The sequence below is a fragment of the Rhineura floridana genome, chromosome 5, assembly GCF_030035675.1.
Source record: "Rhineura floridana isolate rRhiFlo1 chromosome 5, rRhiFlo1.hap2, whole genome shotgun sequence".
NCBI lineage: Eukaryota > Metazoa > Chordata > Lepidosauria > Squamata > Rhineuridae > Rhineura > Rhineura floridana.
This window is the reverse complement of record NC_084484.1, coordinates 130,798,810-130,820,170: the sequence shown is the minus strand read 5'-3', so window position 1 is coordinate 130,820,170 and position 21,361 is coordinate 130,798,810. Positions and strand designations below refer to the sequence as shown.

At 41.6% G+C, this 21,361-nt stretch overlaps 1 protein-coding gene across 8 annotated transcripts in view; it reads left to right on the top strand.

Annotated features, from left to right (window-relative positions):
- The first annotated feature begins 5,351 nt into the window (after positions 1 to 5,351).
- The window catches only part of EPHA3 (EPH receptor A3), a 345,821-nt gene continuing 329,811 nt past the window's right edge, over positions 5,352 to 21,361 (top strand). For 5 of the 8 annotated variants that reach the window (XM_061628065.1, XM_061628063.1, XM_061628064.1 and 2 more), the window contains exon 1: positions 5,352 to 5,546. In XM_061628065.1, the coding sequence (XP_061484049.1) occupies positions 5,462 to 5,546 (85 nt within the window). In that variant the 5' untranslated portion in view covers positions 5,352 to 5,461. Of the gene's footprint in view, positions 5,547 to 5,775; positions 5,817 to 8,491; positions 8,554 to 10,393; positions 10,443 to 21,361 lie in introns of those variants that run through there. The other 3 variants (XM_061628066.1, XM_061628067.1, XM_061628068.1) reach the window with 3 other exon arrangements.

The following is a 21,361-nucleotide window of genomic DNA, read 5'->3' as shown; positions in this document are numbered from 1 at the left end:
AGAGTTTCTCACTTGAATGGACTTTCTGGTGCATCTCCAGGTTTGATACCACACTCCAAACATTTATAGCACCATTCTTCCGTGTGGTCACTCTGATGGGTCACAAGCTTTGAACAGTGAGAAAAACATTTCCCACACTCCAAGTGTGTGACAATACGTGATTTGTATCCTGGGAGCTGTAGTTTGTTAAGGATGCTAGGAATTGTAGCTCTGTGAGGGGTAAACTACAGCTCCCAGGATTATTTGGGGGAAGCCACATGCATTAAATGTATGGTGGGTACGCAGCCATAGCGAGATGAGAAAGGGACCCAGGAGCAGGGGTGTAGTCATCCAGGGTCCGAGGGGGTCTTAGACCCTTTACTTTTTGGGGAGCAGGGTCTCAGTAGGGTCTTCAACATCCTATGAGCTAAACAGCATGAAAAGGGAGTGTGTTAGCCACTGAGAAGAGTCTTCTAACATGCTTCCTTGTCCTTCCCTGCTGATTGGAGCCAAACAGGGTGAAAGGAGGTGTGTCAGCCCCTGAGAAGACTCTTCTCAGGGGCTGACACACTCCCCTTTCATGCTGATTAGCTCCTAGGGAGATAAACGTGTAGACACTGAATGCAGTAATTCAAGCAATATCTCTGACTGTAAGAAAGGACAGTCAAACGATGACAGTGATAGAGAAGCAGAAAGTGGCATTCGAGCCTGGCCAGATTATTCCAGAATCTTAGAAGGGGGTGTGCGATGTGAGGGGTGCATGACTGTGACCATTTGAAGGGACTTTGCACTTCTGGATTTGCCACTACACGACTGCCCAGGAATCCAGATTCCCTTTCTGCCACTTAAGGCTGGGGCTGATGGGAGTTGGGGGTCTGGCAACATCCGGAGAACCACAGACCTCCCCTGTCCTGTTGCAGGGAACAGCCTGTATTTCCAAAATGGATGAAAGTGTATGTCAGAAATCGTTTACTTCTAGCACATGAGATGTGAGTTTTGTTTACGAAATGGATGTTTTTGGAACTGTCCCCTTTCCAAGGTGTAAATTTCATAGAATCATAGGATGGTAGAGAGTTGGGAGGGCCTTATAAGGCCATCGAGTCCAACCCCCTGCTCAATGCAGGGATCCGGATTAAAGCATCCCTGACAGGTCCCTGTCCAGCTGCCCTCTTGAAGGCCTCCAGGGTTGGAGAGCCCACCACCTCCCCAGTTCATTGGTCCCACTGTGACGTCGCTCTAACAGTTAGGAAGTTTTTCCGGATGTTCAGTCAGAATCTGGCTTCCTGCAACTTGAGCCCATTATTCTGTGTCCTGCACTCTGGGACGATCGAGAAGAGATCCCAGCCCACCTTTCAAGTACTTGAAGAATGCTATCATACCTTGTACGGGAGGAGGTCCATGGGGGTGACACCATGAGTTACCGCACCGGGTGACACCAACCCTAGTGACACCACTGAGGTAGACCAAACCACGTATGTTTTCTCTCCGTCAGTTATTACTGACTGGAATTTGGTTGGATGTCAAAGTGAGTTTATAGCAGCCCACAGCGTAGACAGAAAAGGGTACAGAAACTTCCTACTCTTACTTGTTTCTCAAACTTCTTTCTGAAATGAAGGGTCAAATCTATAAAGAAATTTGGAACAGACATGTTAAAAGGTAGGAGTAGGGCATTCCAGACGGGGTTGCCAACCCTGCTTGGATATGGATATATTTGCAGAGGATCCCTCTAGTCAAGCTTTACCAACAGCACAATCCAAACCATATCTACTCAGAAGTAAGTCCTATGGAGTTCTATGGAGCTTAGTCCCTTAATAAGGGTGTTCGTGTTCAGAATTGCAGCTTTCAGGGGCATCCATCTTTACTCCTGAGCACTCCCAGCTAACTTCTCCACAACACTAGGCTCCTTTCTTCCTGCAATGGCCTTCTAGTGACTGGCCTGGCCTGAGGGCACTTAAACCCTTCTTGCCAGAAGCAAGTAGGCTAGATTAAATGTTTCCTATCCAGTCTTCATCTTTGAGCTAAGATTTCTAACTTATTTTCCAATCAGAGAAATGTTTTTGTTTGAATTGTATGAGCCAAGCAACTGTCGTTGATGCTTAATGTATCATGCTTAATGACATCACTAGGGTCCACCTCCGTGACATCACTCAGGCCCACCTCTGAAATCTCAGGGTTTGTAATGCTTCTGACCTGGCAACTCTACTAGGGTTGGGATTAGGAGAGGGAAAATGCAGTCACATAACCCATTAAATCTACCCGTTACAAGCCACTGCTTCTCCTTCTCTACTTAAATTGTGCCATCATGATCATGGTGAATAGGTCCACTGAATAGTTTGATATTAACACAAAGTGAGACCTCCCCCACAAAAAATCCACCTACAGTTTGAAGGCTTGTGGCAAAATCACACATTATATCCATAATCTCTTTAAGGACATAAGAACATAAGAAGAGCCTGCTGCATCAGGCCAGTGGCCCATCTAGTCCACCATCCTGTTCTCACAGTGGCCAACCAGGTGCCTGGGGGGAGCCTGCAAGCAGGACCCAAGTGCAAGAACACTCTCCCCTCCTGAGGCTTCCGGCAACTGGTTTTCAGAAGCATGCTGCCTCTGACTAGGGTGGCAGAGCACAGCCATCACAGCTAGTAGCCATTGATAGCCCTTGTCCTCCATGGATTTGTCTAATCTTCTTTTAAAGCCATCCAAGCTGGTGGCCATTACTGCGTCTGTGGGAGCAAATTCTGTAGTTTAACTATGCGCTGAGTAAAGAAGTACTTTCTTTTGTCTGTCTTGAATCTTCCAACAGCTTCTTTGAATGTCCATGAGTTCTAGTATTATGAGAGAGGGAGAAAAACTTTTGTCTATCCACTTTCTCAGTGCCATGCATAATTTTATACACTTCTATCATGTCTCCTCTGACCCGCCTTTTCTCTAAACTAAAAAGCCCTAAATGCTGCAACCTTTCCTCATAAGGGAGTCTCTCTATCCCTTTGATCATTCTGGTTGCCCTCTTCTGCACAGTCCAGTTTTTTGCAGCGGTGGAGGTGAAACAGATGAGGAAAAACCCCTCCGCATCTTTAAACCCATATGTGATCTAGGATTGTTCAGGGTCAAGTGAGGGGTCTACACTCTGCATGTGCTCAGAGGCACTGTCTTCTTTCCATGTAAAGCATGCAAGCACTGCAAACAGATTTCATGAGCTTACATATTAGGGGGCTTGACACGAGCCCCCCCTTCAAATTAAGCCTTGTCAGACATCTGGGACCCAGAGATCCTAAAAAACGGATGGAGTCTCCTCCGGACCGAAAGCTTCTTAAATAGTTGTTTACTGTACTCCAGTGAGAAACCAGCAGGCTTCCTGCACCACCGGACGGGAGGGGTGGGGGAAGCAGCTGTGTGGGCGAACGGCCAGTCACGCCGAATGGGAAACGGCGGGGAGCGTCTGATGCCACGAGCGCTGAAAAGAAAAGGAGGCTTCCCGCGGGAGCGTGGCTAGCTAACATCCCGAGGGTGAAGCCGTGCTTCTAAATAAATAACGCAGGCCTGATCGATTTTCGACTTTCACTGATGTTGTGAAGCTGCCTTTTTCTTCGCCCAAGCCAAGAAACGAAGCTGGTGAAACGCCTGGATTTTGCACTTCGCCTGCTTTTCCGACCTTGTGCACCTGGGGCCACAGCAAGCGCCTCCCCCGCCGGCTAAGGTCGCCAACAGCGACCACTTTCAAGCCACTTTGCTGTAACTGTACATTGCGGAGGGTCCAACGACGCTATAGGTTATTAGTAGGCACACTGTTTTTTAAAAAGTTATTTAGTGAGCAACAAACGCAGCAATATTTCCGGCTCCTCTGTTCCACATCCCCCCAGTCTAGGAAGGTCCCCCGGCGCGGGCACCCCGTTCTTAGAGCTCCGCCCTTTAGAGGAGAAGTGGCCCACAGGTGGCGGCAGCAGCAGCTGCTCCTCCCTCCCGCACAGTGGTGGGCAGGATTGGGCCCAGGGATCTGCTTACAGAGGAACCGCGAGCAGCAGCCACTTTCGCCGCCGCCGCCGCCGCCACCTCGCGCTTACGGCATAGAAGGCTGGACGTAGAAGGAAGAGCTTCCTCCTCCGTGCTCCCTCGTTTCCAGTTCTCTCGCTCTGGGAGTGACTAGACTCGAGGAGCACAGTCCGCCCCATCGTGCCCCCTCTCTCAAACGCCCACCCCGCTTTATCTCGGCAGCAGATAGTGTTTGCCAGCGATTGCTCCTTTTCGTCCTCTCCTTGGGCTCTACCTGCTCTTTTGCCCCTTGGGGGGGGGGAGGATGCACAAAGCGGAACTATCCAGAGGCGGGAACCAGAGAAAGGAGCCAGTTCCTCGGGGTTGGGGGCGCCATCCCAGCCTTCTCACCTGCGCCCTCTCTTTGGCGGGGAGGGATGGGAGCAGGTGAACAAGGAAGAGGACCGGATCGCTGCTGCTGCTCTTGCCACGACCACTCTACGCAGAAAGCCAAGGGTGTGTGTGTGTGAGAGAGAGGGGGAGGTTGCTGGTCCCCCATCCTTTGGGAGAGGTTGGAGTAACCAGAACTCAGAGAAGGACGCGGCAGGGGTTCTGAGTGTGTGTATGCTGATTGAGAAGGGGGGGTCCTTTTTCCCTCTTCTTCTTTCAAGCTTTGGCTGCGGGACAGAAGGGAGGGACGGTCTGTTTATTTACTGTTTGATCGCTTGATCAAAAAAGCCGCTTTCCCGTCAAAATGAAAGGGATCGCCTTAAGCACGCACGCTTAAAATAAAAATTAAAGCGTGTTTAACGCATGGCAGGGCTGGACAGACTTCAGGCTTTTGGGGTTTTATTTTTTTCCTAGAACCCCAAGAGAACCCAAATGAGAACCAGGTGCGAAGGCCGTACATTTAGAATGAAAGAACAAGGGTGCAGCCCCTGAGCACCTCCCGGGCATTTGATTTTCAGTACCAGACCTGAGCGAGTCGCTTCGAACAAATAAATCCATTCCTGGTTAGTTCTCTTCATTCCAGCAGCCTACTTTAGCCGAGGAAAGTTGTTTTGTTGTTGCTATTGTTAAACATTTGGGGCATCAGTCGCCCTTGCCAATAGATTTCATATCCCCCGGAGATCTGCCGGTAAATCCGATCTTCCTTCTGCACACCTCTCTGATCCAAGCTGTAGCTCGGTTCGGAACACAACCTCCACTTACTTCTTTTTTAAATTGCCCCTCCTCCTCCGTCACTGTCTCGATCTGCTCAGAAATACACTTTCTGCGAGTCGCTCGTGCTTGGCGGCGTATTGTCGGTTGGGAAAGGAGGGCGCTAGGACCCCGCGGGCAGCCCGGTAGGCTGCTGGCAGCCGAGGCAGCTCGGCAGACTCCTCCTTATCTCCAGTGTCAAACTTGACATCAGCCCGCAAGCGGAGCATGGTAACTTCTGCAAGCGGAGCACTCACATCAGTGGCATGCTTCAGGAAGATATGCAGCTCGCGCTGCCCTCTGCACCAGGAACATGGATTGTCACGTCGCCATCCTCCTTCTCCTCGGATCTGCTCTCAGCTGCTCGGGGGATCTGAGCCTCCATCCTACTAACGAAGGTAAGCCGGGAGGCGCAACCTTTAGGGAAGCCGCGAGTGCTTGAACTTCCCTGGATCCCGCTGGTGGAAACCTGGTCCATGGTTGTTGTTTTTTAAGGTGGTCCAGGATGGACACAGAGCAGCAGGTTCAGCTTAGTATTTTGATGTTGAAGGCTTCATTTGTATTTTGGAGTGCAACCCAAGCTTGTGGCCATTGGAAGCTGCTCTCTGGATCATGGCCTCACGGCGCCCGGGTGTTACTTTATTGCTGGCTGTGATGGACGCTTATTGGTAAGGCAAAGTTAGACCAGAATGTCGCTGCTGGTGGTTGTATGTGTGTGATGACACCCCAATAGTGACAGTGACCTCCCTCGGGTGTTCATGACCGGCGCCAGTGTAAGGAGGATGCAGGCAGAAGGCACGATCCTTGCATTTTGCAGCAGCTGTCAGGAGCTTGGCGAATGTGTCTTGTGTGAAGCGATGAGGGTAGGACTTAGGTCCAGTTTATAATGAGCAGGGCGTGTGTGTTTGACTATTAGCGTATAAGTGATGCCAAGAAAAGTCAGACCAGGGAAGCCCCTTGTGTCTGTCTGGTCTTACGGAGGAGATCCGTTTTGCATCATTTTAACTATATGTAACTATATGTAAACGAAAAAGGAAATGAGTGGTTGGGTGTGTGTGTGTAGGTGAAACTATGCTGAGCTTGCATTGGCTTTGTATTTAATTCAGTAGCTATCCTTCTTGATTCCATTTGTATTTACGACTGATGGAAACAATTAAACAGTGCAATCTTGTGTGTGGCTATTTGGAAGTAAGCTCCATTGTGTTCAAGGGGACTTACTCCTAGTTAAGTGTGCATAGGAGTCTATCCTTGGTGACTCGTTAATATCTCTTTTTGTATAGAAAAATAAATAAAAATTTTGATGGCGGGCATCTTCTAAAATGTGTTTGTGATGAGAAAATACTTGCATTTTAAGCCATTAATTAATGGCATTAATTTGGATGACAAACTTCAGGTACAATAAAATATTACCACTTATTAGAAAACTCACCTGTGTTTCATATGACATATTACATCATACAGAAATATTTCTACACATATTTAAATCTATTTAAATATAAAATATTTATTGAGTCAGAAGCTGTCAAGCTTCATACATTTTTAGAAAAAAATATGTTCATTGGGTTTTGTTGTCTTGAAAAATAATTGGAGATATTTCTTTAAAAGGTACACTCAGTAACTTTGTGGATAAAGTCAGACCATTAAACATTGAACCTTTAATTCCAAAGTGTTTAAGCACACCTGCTTATTTTTAAAATTCAAGAGGTGAAAGGGTGAGAAGAACTTTTAGTATGAAATAATTGTGTAAATTCTTGCACCTGCCTAATTAATCCTATTTGTTAACCAATTTTCATTTTGTTAAGCAACAATCTTTAATGCACTGAACAAATAATGCTGCCAGTGTTTTTGGATTTGGAAAAGGGAAAGTAGTCATATATATATATATATAATTTAGGCTAGGGGAAAAGATTTGGAAGATCTAGCTGAATTTTGCACCGCAGAAAAAAGGAAATAGTTTGGTATATGCTGTTCTAAAAAAGAATAAATAATCTCCTTCATGAATGCATATTCAATACTGCTTTTTTAAAATAATGGATACATCATAGTGTAGCAGAATAATTAGTAGAACAAGTGTTACTGCTAAGAAAGTAGTAGTATTGATCTTGCTATTATACTCTTTTTCTTTTTGGCAAAGAAAGCATGAGTATAAATGGAGGCCAGTTTGGAGTGGCGTGTCGCTCTCAGCAGTTGAACTCATTGACAATGTGCACAATTCTGTTATGCAGTCAACAGAGCAGTCAAGCTGCTAGCACATTGGCTAGCAAAATACACTGTATATTAAGACAGCAACTGAAACACCGTGATATATTATTTGGACACTCATATCTTAAAATGTTTTGCGTTAGTTTCTATACCTTTTTTGATGTTTTATCCTGAACATAGCTGTCCATAGAAGATGCTGCTTAAACACTTTCATCATCGAGGGTTTTGTTTTATTTTGTTTTAAAAAAGTCTTTTACAAAAATATTGGTCTCTGTTGCCATATCTTTAATTTTTATTGTAAGCACAAAACTGTCCAACTTTGATGTAAGACAGCTGTAGCTGGTAGTCAGTTTTATAATTATGTGATTATATTTTTTGTAATTTTAAGGAAACTTAGAAACTGAAAAGAAAAAGTAGAAAAAAGTGTGCTGTTGGTTAAATATGCAAAGTTGCCCTGTGCATTCTTAAATCAAAATGGCTGTTAAAGATACTTTTAGGTACTACTACTAAAGATACTTTTAGATACTACAATATTACGGTATATTTGAAATATTCTTCACTTTTAAAACTCAGTTTTTCAGAACTTATAAATTTCAGAGTATATGTATTTGTCACATTTGAATAGGATAGTTAGCTTAAAACCTACACTGAAGTTGCAATCCTATACCCACGTACATAGGAGTAAACTCCACTGAACTCAGTGGGACTTACTTCTGAGTAATGTATAGGACTGCAGTGTTAATGACTAAGTTAAGCCATCCTGTCCCTGCCATGCCATTGCAGAATCTCCAGAAATAAATAGAATGTATTTGATGAAGTTGATTAAATTGTGAGACAGAGCCTGTACAGTCAACGTTTGGAGCCATTGGTATGTTTTTCTCCAATTTTATATAGCAAAGGAGAGCAAAGTTTTTATACGTCCTGGATAAAACATATTATGAATTACGGGGCTTATTTCACTTCATGCAGCCTTGTGGAAAAGAACAAAGCCATGTGCTTGCATTTATTCTTTTAAAATATACTTTAATTATTTGTTTATTGATCTATTTTAAATTCTGTGATATCATACACAGAAAAAGTTATTTGCCATCTTCAAGTTGCATTTAAAGTTTTGTGCCCCCTCCATCTTTTTATGCGGCAGAGAGCTGGGCACATGACATGTCTTCACTGAAGCTCCAATTAAGTAGAGAGGTGATGAAACAGGTAATTTTCTTCTAAGCTATTTCTTTAAAACAACAGCAACAAACTATCGCATAGGGGTGGGTTTGTGGGTGTGTTTCTGGAGTTATACTCTTCTTTAAGCTGTTTCAACTGGAGATCACATGTGATTATTTATGAAATGTGAATCATCTATTTAGTAACAGGAAAATGTCAGAAGGGATGAACATCTGAATAATGCATGGATCTTGATGCTGAGATTTTAATAGTTTTTATTTGTTCTGAAATCTCAGTCTGAAAGTATGCAATTTTCAAATTCGCAAGCCACTACTTTGTCCAAGGTGGACTTTCTTATTGAAGGTCTTGCAACCTCCTTTGGAACTGTTCTTGTAGAATCAAGAACCAAAGGAGTGATATAATCCTGCAATTTAATAGTTTTTTTTTCTAATCCATTTCTGTAATGATACTATTTGCCCCAGGGTACCAGCAACCTTAATTTAACTGTTGTATAACCCACAACAGTTAACACTTGACCTAGGTCATTAACAGGATTATCAGCAAATTTGTTTAAGCTTTTACTGACAACCTGAATTGCTTCAATAATATTTTGACTGTGCAGACAGGAAACTTCTTTTAACCTCTCAAATCTCACATAAAGAATTTCTTATGAACACAACTACCCAAAAGACACCAAGGTTGTACATCTGTTCATGGTTACCAACAGGCTCCATTTTAGTAAACAGCTAGAACTATTTCAGACTCTCTGTTTACATTGTGCGAGTTTTTTCTTAAATGACTCTGCTTTCGTTCTTACCATATCAGAACATTTGTTCAATGGTTAGATTACAGCTTTCCCCCAGTAAACACATATTGGTGTTAATAAATATGAATTTACTTTTCAGTTATGTCACCAATGACAGCATTTTCAAGTGGAGCACTGATAGACATTGTTCTGTATGTCTAACTTTCCCACATTTAAGCCAGTGAATGTAAAGTATCGTTCACTGGTTTAAAGGGCTGGATTTTTATGGCAAATGGCTTTTAATAGAACATTAATTTAGTGCATTTTAGAAAAACAACAAATACTTCCAATAATTGTAATGTATTTATGTAAGGCACAGTTAAAGGGGAAGTTTTTCTGCACAAACCACATGGAAGTGAATGGTAGCAACGCAAGAGCATGTTAGTGTTCTTACTAATGTTCGCATCAGTGTCCATTCATCTTGACAGGGCTTTGCACAAGGGACTTTGCCTTCAGATTTTATCCCCTTACACATATCATGTAAATAACAAGCCAAACATCCATGAGAGCTCAACATGATTAAACTTCCAACTCTAGCTCCTTCCACCCACTCACCTACCAAACCCTGCTGATGCCAGTTTAACCCCAGCCATTAAGATGGCCTGAATAAATTGGGCTTACAATACCTCAAGGAGATGTTAGATGTGGTGACATTGCCAAATCTTAACTTATATGATTCCTGATGTGTGTGAAAATTTAGCAACTGTCACTTTAAATAACAGAACTCTCTCTGTGTGGAGAAAGAGCAGTTGCTTTAAAACAAAAATATATTGTCAGAATCTGTAGGTAGAATTTAGAATGAAATAAAGGTAAGGTTTATAAGGCTGATTTTCATGCAGCTGCATCTAATCCGAAACTGCTCTGATTTAAACAGAGTAAAAACAAATAAATTAGGATGCACTATAACGTTCATCATGGCATTTGTAATAATCCATTATTGTAGAACTAAAATGTGGTATAGATTCCATATTCTTAATGCAAGACCTCATGGATACATTTTAATGGTCTGGGGTTTTTTTTTGCTGGTTTTTAGTGTTTTCCAATGTAAGACTGATTCATTGACTAAGTTTGCAATCCTGCAGAATGACATTTTAAATTTGGAACACATGTTAAATATCAAAGAAGCCAAAATGTAAGATTTTTACGATAACGTGGTCTCAGGTCAATGCTTGGTGTTTTTATTCAGAGAGAAATGATAATGAAAGAAATTAGGATGTATGTTTAAACTTTTCAAGTACATGCAACTTTAGAAACTGATCAGTTTTTAATGATAGGGAAGCTTCCTCTTCTGCACACACAAAAAGGGAAATTAAAAACACATGCAAAAATTAGATTGCCATTTGAACAAAAATCCCTGGGACTGGCAAATGTGAATGTTATCTTTGCACGTCTATTTGTCAGAAATGCTAGGATTAAACAAAAATAAAAAAGGTCTCCCTGGATAATACAGCATGGAGAGAATTTTGCTTCTATCCAGTTTACTTCCTTTCAGTTTTGTTCCAGCTATACAAATTTTTGCAAGGAAAGCTGCATAACCTTTCTTATTTTGTGCAATCAACATTGGATGAAAAGTTTAGCAGTAGATGCAGGTGTTTCTCCTTCTATTTTTCTGTCAGCAATCTGGACTGGATCACCAGCGAGGGTCACTGCAGAGCTGTAGGCAAAAGCAACTGGCAAAACAGGCAGGCACAGTTTTAAAACTTAAAGCTTCTGTTGGTCAGCCAAACACCCGTTAGGTTACGCAGCCTGAAGGTGTATTTATGTAACAGCAAGTCCTTTGATTTTGTGTAGACTTTTGTTATGGTAATGAAGATTTGAGATGAGCTGAAAGGGTAATCGACATTATGGGAGAAGGGGGGGACACTTAAGCAAGTAGGTGACAAAATGATTTTAATAGAAAGTTTTGAATACAAATACTTTATATTAAAATAATTTTGACAACACACTGAAATTCTTTACATGTTCGCTGAAAAGTAAGTTCTGTTGTAATTAATAGGGCTTATTCCCAGGAAACTAGGTACGGGATTGCAACCTTGCTGACTTTTTTCCATCGTTTGAGATGTAGACCACACTATTATGTTAGCCCTTACAGTCTAGAGCCATCTCATTTACAATAATGCATTTGCATTTAAGTTGTGGGATTCTTTTCTGACAATCCTAACTATTCCTACTTAAAAGTAAGTCGTATTGAATTCAATGGGGCTTACTTCCAGGTAATTGGGGGTAGGATTGTGGTCTTAGTAATTGATTTAAGATTAAGGGGTTTTTGGTGGTATTATTATTAATTTCTAAGGCACAGGCCCCAATCCTAAACATATCTTTTCACCTCTAAGTATTGTTTTTTAAAGTCGTGGTGTCTTTCAATAGTGTTGTTTTAATACAGATTTATTTTCATGAGATATACTAAAAATTGTTTATATAAACCTTGGATTATTAAATACAGAGCAAACTAGCTAAAAGTTAAAAGATTGAATAGACAACTTTTATGATCAGAATATGCTTGAAACAGAGTTAAGGGTAGGATAGGCATTGGCAGGATAGAAAACACTGCACTGGAAAGGAGGCCTTAGTTGATCTTCATTGTTGTACTTCAGTAGAAACTTTATAAGGGCCGTGAACAAGAAATATAATAATTCTCTTTCATTAATTTGCTAAAATATTTATATTATTCAGTGAGAAATAATTTTATTTATTTGCATAACATGATAGTTTTGAAAACAAACTTGAGCACAGTCCAATTAGTGTTAATTTATGTCTGTTGATTTCAGATGGGGGCGATTTGAAGCGCATGCTCAACTGTCTCACTGAAATCAGGGCAGGGGTACTTTAGAAGTGCCTTACATTGGCAGGATTAATGCCCATTGTGCTTCCCAAATGTTAAACTAAAATGGAGTTGTAAAAATGTGGTTTTGTTTTAAAAGAGGATAAGGATGTAAGTATGAATTTATTAACAGATTTTAATCTGGCCCTAGTATAATTAAAGATTGATAGCCCTGAAATCCTATTGATTGAAATCCGTACGAGTTCTGGAATTGTTATATTTCATTTTGCTTGTGAAATTCACCAGTAATGAAAATTGAGTTATAGAAATAAAGGTAATCGTGCTTGAAAGGAATTAGTGCAACAAAGGAAGAAAAGCGGAGCCTGCCAGGCCCTTGCTTAGGATTAGTGAAAGCACACCACATTAATGGTTTAACATGGGGAGACGTTATTCAAGCTGATGCACTATAAGGGAAAACTTTTAGGCAACTTTTCTCTCCTTTTTTGTAAACTACTGTATGTCCTGCTGTTAGGGGCAGAGTGAGGAAGAAAATCTCATTAATCTGGTAGAAAAAAAAAATTGGGAAAAGAATAAAAGCATGCCACACAAACTGCAATGGAAACATGCAAGGGGTTTAACTGGGAAGTAAAGGGGTTTTGCTGAGTAAGGTTCTATTATGTAAGCTCATGTAGTAAGATAAATGATTCCTTCGTTTAGATTTTAGAAATCAAATTTCAAAAGTTTCCCTACAATAATAATAATAATAATAATTTAATTTGTGGGTCGCCTATCTGGCCAATGGCCACTCTAGGCGACGTACAATTTAACAACAATACATTACATCATAATAAAATACATCATAAAATACAATATAACAATAAAACAATAAAACAGTTCCAGTACAGAGTAGTAGGCTATTGGTCGTAAAAATTGTACTTCAGGGAAGGGATAATTTTCTTGTAAGAGATGAATTTGTGTGTGTAAATATATATGTATGTGTGCACGCGTGCATGTGTGCTATTTAAAAATGTTCTTCAGTTTGCTTTCATGAAAGTGAAGTAACTTTTTTCTGGCAGTTGGTTCATGACTTTTTTTTTTTGTTAGTGACTGCATTCCTCAAAATATTCTAATGCACCAAAAATGTACTTGAAGAGCCCAACAATAATTATTTTTTGAAAGTCCTAACAGTTTTTGTGCTTGCAAACTTCACAATAGTAGGCCTTCCAGCTGTGAGCCTTGAGGAAAGACACACAGAGAGAATAGGAATTTTGCCACCCCATCTAAGCAATAATATTTAATATTTCAACTTTGACAACTCTGCACTTTAAAGAGATGAGTGGAAAGTAGTTTCATAGACGCATCTATGGTAATTGATGCCAGGGTCTTATCTTGTCGCTGTAGCTCCCCAAGAAAATAGACACAGGAAAACTTTGGGTGTCTGAACTGAAGCGCTAGATAAAATAATATTTCTGGAACATTGTGGAAAAGTAAAAACTGAAGTTACGATCTCTGCAGAAACCTTTTTTCTTTCTTTGCAGTCTTCGAGCTATCTTCAAGTCTACAGTTCCATGCCATCTCTACTTCCTCTCTCTGAGTTTCTCTTTCAACTTAGCTTTCTCAGCCCTTACTTTTTTTAATAAAGTATAATAGAAACACATACATAAACAAAAAAAATTAACCTCTATAAATATATTGGTCAGTCATATGTCTGTAACATTCATCTTTAACTCCAGAAAGGAAAAACAGTATCTAGTGCACTATGAACTCCATAGAATTGAACATCCAGCTCTTATATTTTCGGTTTGAGCTGAACTGGAGCAATATTTTGCATAAAAGTTTTTTTAATCTTTAAAAAAGAACATAATATTTTTACTGTAGGATTTTCGTTTGAACTATTTTGTGTTTACATATATTTTTACTGGATTGACTGCAATCTTTTTTCATTTGTTGTTTTTGCATCTTTTATTTCGCATCAACTTTTTTTAAAAAAGAAGTCTTCTTCATCTATAGATCTTTGTAATCTTTGTACCCTGCCCCTTTGCGAGCAGTTAAGAATGAAATTATTTTTAATTTGAACAATAAGATCTTTTAGACCTAGTTTTTTGCAAGATGAAACTTTAAAATCTTTCTGTTCTGTAGTTTATTAGTTATATGTTAAGATTTAGCTACCGTAGCAGCTTTCTTTCTTTTATCCTTTTTTACAAAAACACCTCCCACCTGTCTATTAATGAATGAAATCCTTGATGGAATTGTTGTCCATCTAGGCAACATTTATTTTTGTTTTGTGCATTGGATGCAGACTTCGTCATGCTGTGGGTAGATAACCCATTGAAATCAATGAAGTTATGCTTGACTAACTTGAGTATGACTAAGACTGGATCCAGCTTTTTTCTGTATGTGCTTCATTGCTGCTCTATAGCCCTTGTGTGGCTTGTTTTAGGAGACTATCATAGCTTTAATTCCCCAAATGATTATTTTTTGTTATCCTGTGTGCATGCTGTTTGTCCCCTGCCTTCACTGTTGGAAGTCAGCAGTGCAGACTGCACAATCCTCATTGGTTCCATGCCAGCCCTTGTCCGCTGTGCGCCCACACTGAAACATTCTGCAGGTGATAGGATCCAACATGCTGAACAATGTTTCTACTTAGAGCCACCTGTAAGGTCTTCATGAGTTGTATGGGTGGGAGACAGGAAACAACCACTTTGGGACCGCAAAGTGGTCTTTAGGGTGTTGTTGAATAATGGAGGAAAATAAATAGGGTAGAAAACACCTGCTCATTAGTGGAAGAAAACCAAAGAATGCATAGTAGGATTTATGCTCATATACTGCACTGTTTTGGGATTCTCACAAAGAGGAGGCATGTTCTGAAAAACGAGGAATCTGTATTGGGACAGCAAGGTGTTGGAGGCGATGGCTGACTTGCAAAATCGTGGCAAACTGGGTGGGGGAGACTGCAATAGTCAATGTTAACATTCACCTTATGATATTTAGTGAATTTCACATGAGAAAGTGGGAGAGAATGTCTGTAAAATTTTGCTTGGAAAGGCAGAAAATTAAACTGGGGCAAATCAGGGGTTTTTTGGGGGGGTCTTTTAAAAATGTGACCAACAAAGCACACATGTTCTGAATTAATTACCTCCATAAATTCTGTTAAACAATAAAATAGTTTCTTGGTGACATCAGCATGTTGGAAAATAAAACCGGATTTAGGATTAGCATCTTGTTTTCCTCAATGTGACACTTAATGGAGATTTCTGATTCTATCAGCATGTTGTTTCGTCTCCCTGTGTTCACACTTGACTATTTAGCCACTTGTCCCTTTAATTTGTTACATTTGAATGAATGACTCAGAGCCAAGCAGAAATGTTCTTTGATTTGTTTATCTATAGTTATGACTAAAATGTCGGATGAGGCCTCTTTGTGTCAAACTAGGATAACTTTGAACAGTTATATGTAATTGCCACAAAATCATATTGAAGGTTTGATGTTATGCCCAATCCATATTTACTGCACGGTAGTATCCCCTGGGCACTGTGGATCAACTCCAAAGTAAGTTGTTTGTAAAGGATAGTACAAGAGTTTATGCAGTCTCTAACATGTTGAGCAATTTAAACCTGCATTAAAAACTTGTAAGTTTCCTGCAATGTGTCATCTGTCTTTACTGGATATTTTGAGTCAGTACCTTGTCTTTTAAATGTTAGACCATAAGTAGTGACTGGATTCTTCTTGTTTTTTAAAGTGTGTTTGAAACTGATGCCATTATAACAATTTCCAGAGGAGTAGCTGTATTAGTCAGTTGTAATGACAAAGAATCTTGTGTCTTCTGAAAGAAATAATACATTTATTATGGGATAAGTTTTTCTGGACTAGATTCCACTCCATCTGAAGGTGATGTTCAAGACCACCGAGTTCAGAAATTGAGCTTTAAGATGCTTTGCCATCCCCCAATGCTGGTCTAGTGACATGACAAGAAAGGGGAAACCTGTGGCCTTCCAGATGTTGTTGGACTCCAACTGTAACGCGCTCTATGTGGGGCTGCCTTTGAAGACTGTTCGGAAACTTAAACTGGTACAAAGAGCTGCAGCCAGAGTGTTAACAGGGGCTGGTTACAGGGACCATACAACTCCCTTGTTACAACAGCTCCACTGGCTGCCAGTTTGTTTCCGGTCATAATTCAAAGCGCTGGTTTTGACCTTTAAAGCCCTATACGGCCCAGGTCCAGGCTATTTGTCAGACCGTATCTCCCTATACGAGCCTGCCCGGGCCCTGAGATCTTCAGGAGAGGCCCTTCTCTCAGTCCCAACACCCTCGCAAGTGCGATTGGTGGGGACGCGAGATAAGGCCTTCTCGGTGGCTGCTTCTAGGTTCTGGAACTCCCTTCCTAGGGAGGCACGAATGGCCCTCTCCTTGCCATCCTTCCATCGGCAAGTAAAGACTTTTTTATTCCCACAGGCTTTTGGGATAGAAGGTGTTTAGGATTGGGCTTTACAAGTCTTGTTTTATTGTTTTATATTATTATTTGTATTATTTTAAATTGTTTTTAGATTTTGAAGTGCCTTTTAAGGTTTTAAGGTTGTGCATAGTTTAATTGTATTTTAATTGTATGTTTTTCTATGTTTTTAACTACATGTAGTTTTATTTGTAAGCCGCCCTGAGTTCCAGTTTGGAAAAAAGGCGGGGAAAAATAAAGTCTCAATCAATCAATCAACCCCTATGAGCCTCAGCTAATATGGCCAATGATCAGGGATGGTGGGACTTTTAGCCCAACAACATCCAGAGGGCCACAGATTCCCCATTCCTGACCTATTCCATCAGCCTCTTGACAGCCCTAAGCTGTGATGGCTTGGCTCCCAACAGGTTACTCCCCATCCATAAACTGCCCACATTAGCTATGCCCAGTGAGTATGAATCACATATAGATATTCACTAATAGGCAAGAAACCTTGCGGTTTAAGAATGTATCTATAGCCCACAGATATTTCTATCAAACTTTAAAAAGCAGGGAAATTGAGCAGCTATAGTTATAGTGAATGCACCAGGGGAACAGAAGACTCTGAGATATTGTACTACCTTACACATTTGTCAAAATGCAAACGTAATTTTGGTTGGTCTTTCACAGTCCAATCCACTTCCTGTGTAGCTTGGAAGAATTTGGTAATGTGCCTTTGAGCATATGGTGAGTGGTGGCAACATCTGCCGTCTCCAATAATGGAGAATTACATTTTTGTATATTTGTTGGTGTTCTTTCGTATGTTACTACTGTTTCTACAGAGAATCTAACCAAGAAAATTTTATTTCCCTCATTATTCATCCTAGAAACTTGTGTCAAATTTATTTTTATTAATTTCAAAGCCTTTTTGTTGGCCAATGTCATATGATGGTGAAGATAGCCTTTTGTGTTTCAAACTGGAGGTTATGTTCTATTTCCATTTTGGGTGCATTTACAGTTGAATCTGAAACTGCAGTTTGATGTAAAATCAGACTGATTACAATATGTTGCTACTTCAACAGTGACTCTAGCCGTTGGAAAAAAAAAAACTTAGCCTGTCCAAGATGCATGTTTTCAGCCTGCTTCGTTTAAACCCCATCATGGCTGAGAGGGGCCCCTGCTGCTGGGGCTGGGTGGGTGTAGCTCCTGCTCCACAATCTGCACTAGCATCAGGACTTGGAGCATGTACCCCATGACCTGAAGCTGGTGCAGATCGCAGAGTGGGAGCCACCGTCCCAAGCAACACCCTCCATCACTGGCATGATCTTGGGTGATGGCATGCATGCACGCACGGCATGCTGACATGGCTGGGCCTATGTAAGCCTCCAGCAGCATGCAGCGGTAGGACTGCTGCTGCACCTCTGCCTTTGAGGTCCCACTGTAGTCTGTTGACAGCCCTGGTATCCAAACAGAACATTTGTGATTGGATGGTTGAAAATGTCTGTATAGGTATATAACTACATTTCCCCCCCAAAGAAAGCAATAGCCCTGGCCTGGTATGTAAGTTCTCATGCTGGGAAGAAGGGCGGGATATAAATAAATAAATAAACAAGTTACTTTGACACGTTCCAGTCTTAGTACTCAAGCTGTTTGAACCCCCCTCCTACCTTCCTCCTCCACTGAAGTCACTGGCATGAAATGTGTTCCTGCTTGACTTGCTTGTGGCTCAGGCTGACCATGGGATTGAACCATTAGTTATGGCAAGGCATATGTTCAACTCCCCCTTTCTGTTAATTACAGTGCTTGAAAGCAGTGCTGGATTTCTGGATTTCAGGTTTGCCAAGAAATTATCCTGACTTTGATTAAGCAGAGCCATGAAAATATTTTCTCATAAATGGGAGAAGAGGGGGAAGGAAGAGTGGGAGGGCAGGTGAAGTGTTGAAATTAAGGCAACAGGTGCGGTGGGGAAATTTTGCTGAAACTCCTAATTCTTTCTCCAGTTAGGGTTCCAACTGATTCTACTCTTCCAGCAGCTGGTGCCTTATATCTTAGCGGGGAAGGAGGTTGCTCCTATCTAGCCATTTGGAAAGAAGATGGTTGAAGGCCAAGGATTCTGTGCTTTGCTGAACCGAGAGCAGCCAGATACAGCCATGTGGCATCAGGATTGAAACACACTCACTCACATTTTTGCAACAGGGGTTTCTTTTTACATTGCACCTCAATCTATGTGTCATATGTTCTATTACTGCCAAATGTGAACTCTTTTTTTAAAATTTTGCCATGAAGATTTTAGATCAAATTTAAAAATAAGTTTAAAAAGGAAGCATTTTACCCTTTGAATGTCTGAATTAAGGAACATCTGTTAACACTATAGTAACATGGAAGGAAAAGATACTCATGTTTAATGGGACTGGGGTGTTCCTAAATAAGAGGTAGCTCTTGGGGGGGGAAGGGGGCCATCTGGCAACACTATTCTAAGGCAATGTAAAATTGGTAGTGAAAATGATGACTTGCATACATTTCTGACATGCATATCTCATTTGTGTGAAATGTTGCTGCAATAGGACTCCCTGCTTTATTACTCTCTTGTGTTGTGCAGTCACATTCTCAACAATTTTTAATGTTTTTCAATGTGTTTTTAAACTTTTTAAAAAAGATGTTTTTTAAAGATGTTTTGCTTTAATAGATTTTAAAGTCTGTTTTTTATGATGTTTTAAAGTGTTTTAGTGCTTTTGTTTGCCTCCCTGGGCTCTTAACTGGGAGGAAGGGTGGGATATAAATTGAATAAATAATTAAATAATAAACAGTGTTGGCCCAGTTTTGCCAGGCTATATGATGTATGGAGACCCTCCCTAGGAAAGTTATATACATAATGCTGCTCCTGAAGAGAAAGGCAATGACTTCATTGAGTTAATATAATAATATAATAATAATAATAAATTTAATTTCTTCATCGCCTATCTGGCCAATGGCCACTCTAGGCGACTTACAAAATTGTTAAAATACAATTGATAAAATACAGTAATACAACATAAAAAACAACACATCTGCAGCAACAATATTAAAACTGGGCAGGAGGCATTTCAGTTATATAACAACCCTCCCCGGATACCCCGAAGGCCTGCTGAAAGAGCCAGGTCTTTAAGGCTTTCTGAAACACATTTAGGGAAGAGGCGTGCCAGAGATCTTGTGGGATGGAGTTCCAAAGAGTGGGGGCCGCCACTGAGAACGCCCTCTCTCTTGTACCCGCCAATCTGGCTGTTTTTGTTGGCGGGATTGAGAGAAGGCCCTGTGTGGCCGATCTTGTCGGGCGGCATAATTGGTGGCGTTGAAGGCGCTCCGTAAGATAAACTGGGCCGGAACCGTGTAGGGATTTAAAGGTCAATACCAACACCTTGAATTGGGCTCGGAAAACAACTGGTAGCCAGTGTAGGTCGAACAACACTGGTGTGATGTGATCTCGGCGGCGACTATTCGTAAGTAGTCGAGCCGCCGCATTTTGTATCAGTTGTAATTTCCGGACCGTTTTCAAGGGTAATCCCACGTAGAGCGCATTGCAGTAGTCCAAATGAGAGGTGACCAGGGTGTGTACCACTAGTGGGAGCTGGTGAACAGGAAGGTAGGGTTGCAGCCTTCGTATGAGGTGTAGTTGGTACCAGGCTGCCCGGCTCACTGCCAAAATCTGAGCCTCCATGGACAGCCTGGAATCAAGCACAACCCCAAGGCTGCGGACCTGGTCCTTTAGGGGTAAACTCACCCCATTGAACTTCAGGTCAATGTCGCCCAACCTTCTCTTGTCCCCCACAAGTAGTACCTCGGTCTTATTAGGGTTCAACTTCAGCTTGTTCCTTCCCATCCATCCACTCACGGATTCCAGGCACTTGGACAAGGTCTCCACAGCCAACTCTGGTGAAGATTTAAATGAGAGATAGAGCTGAGTGTCATCCGCATATTGATGACACTGCAGCCCAAATCTCCTGATGATTGCCCCCAGCGGCTTCATATAGATGTTAAATAGCATGGGAGAGAGGATAGAGCCCTGTGGCACACCACAATTGAGAGGCCAAGGGTCTGATACCTCCTCCCCCAACGCTACCTGTTGGTACCTATCGGAGAGAAAGGAATGGAACCACTGTAATACAGTGCCTCCAATTCCCAATCCCTCCAGGCGAAGCAGAAGGATACTGTGGTCGACAGTATCAAAAGCCGCTGAGAGATCGAGGAGGACAAGAAAGGTGGATTCTCCCCTATCTAATGCCCTCCTCAAATCATCTACCAGAGCAACCAAGGCTGTTTCAGTTCCGTGACCAGTCCTGAAACCCGATTGGTACGGATCCAAATAATCCGTTTCATCCAAGTGTGCTGACAACTGGTTGGCCACCACTCGCTCAATGACCTTGCCCAGAAATGGCAGATTCAAAATTGGGCGGAAGTTATCGAATACTTGGGGATCCAAGGAGGGCTTCTTTAAGATGGGCTTTACAATTGCCTCCTTGAAGGCTGATGGCATCACACCCTCTTTCAAGGATGCGTTTACTACCGCTTTGATCCCCTCGCCCAATTTCTCTCTGCAGCTCACAAGGAGCCACGAAGGGCAAGGATCAGTAAGACAAGTGGTTGGCTTCACAGATGAAAGCACCTTGTCCACTTCCTCAGAAGGGAGAAGCCGAAACCGATCCCAATTTACCGGCATGCAACTTCCTGTGCAAAGGAGCTAGGAAGGGAGAGAGCATTGGAACTGTTTTGCCCTCTGACTGATGCTGGTCAGTTATTTGCATGGGCAATGACTCGCTGATATGCTACAGGATCTTTTGTGTTGACAGCTCTCCTAGAGGATTCGATGTTAGGCTGCAGAATATTT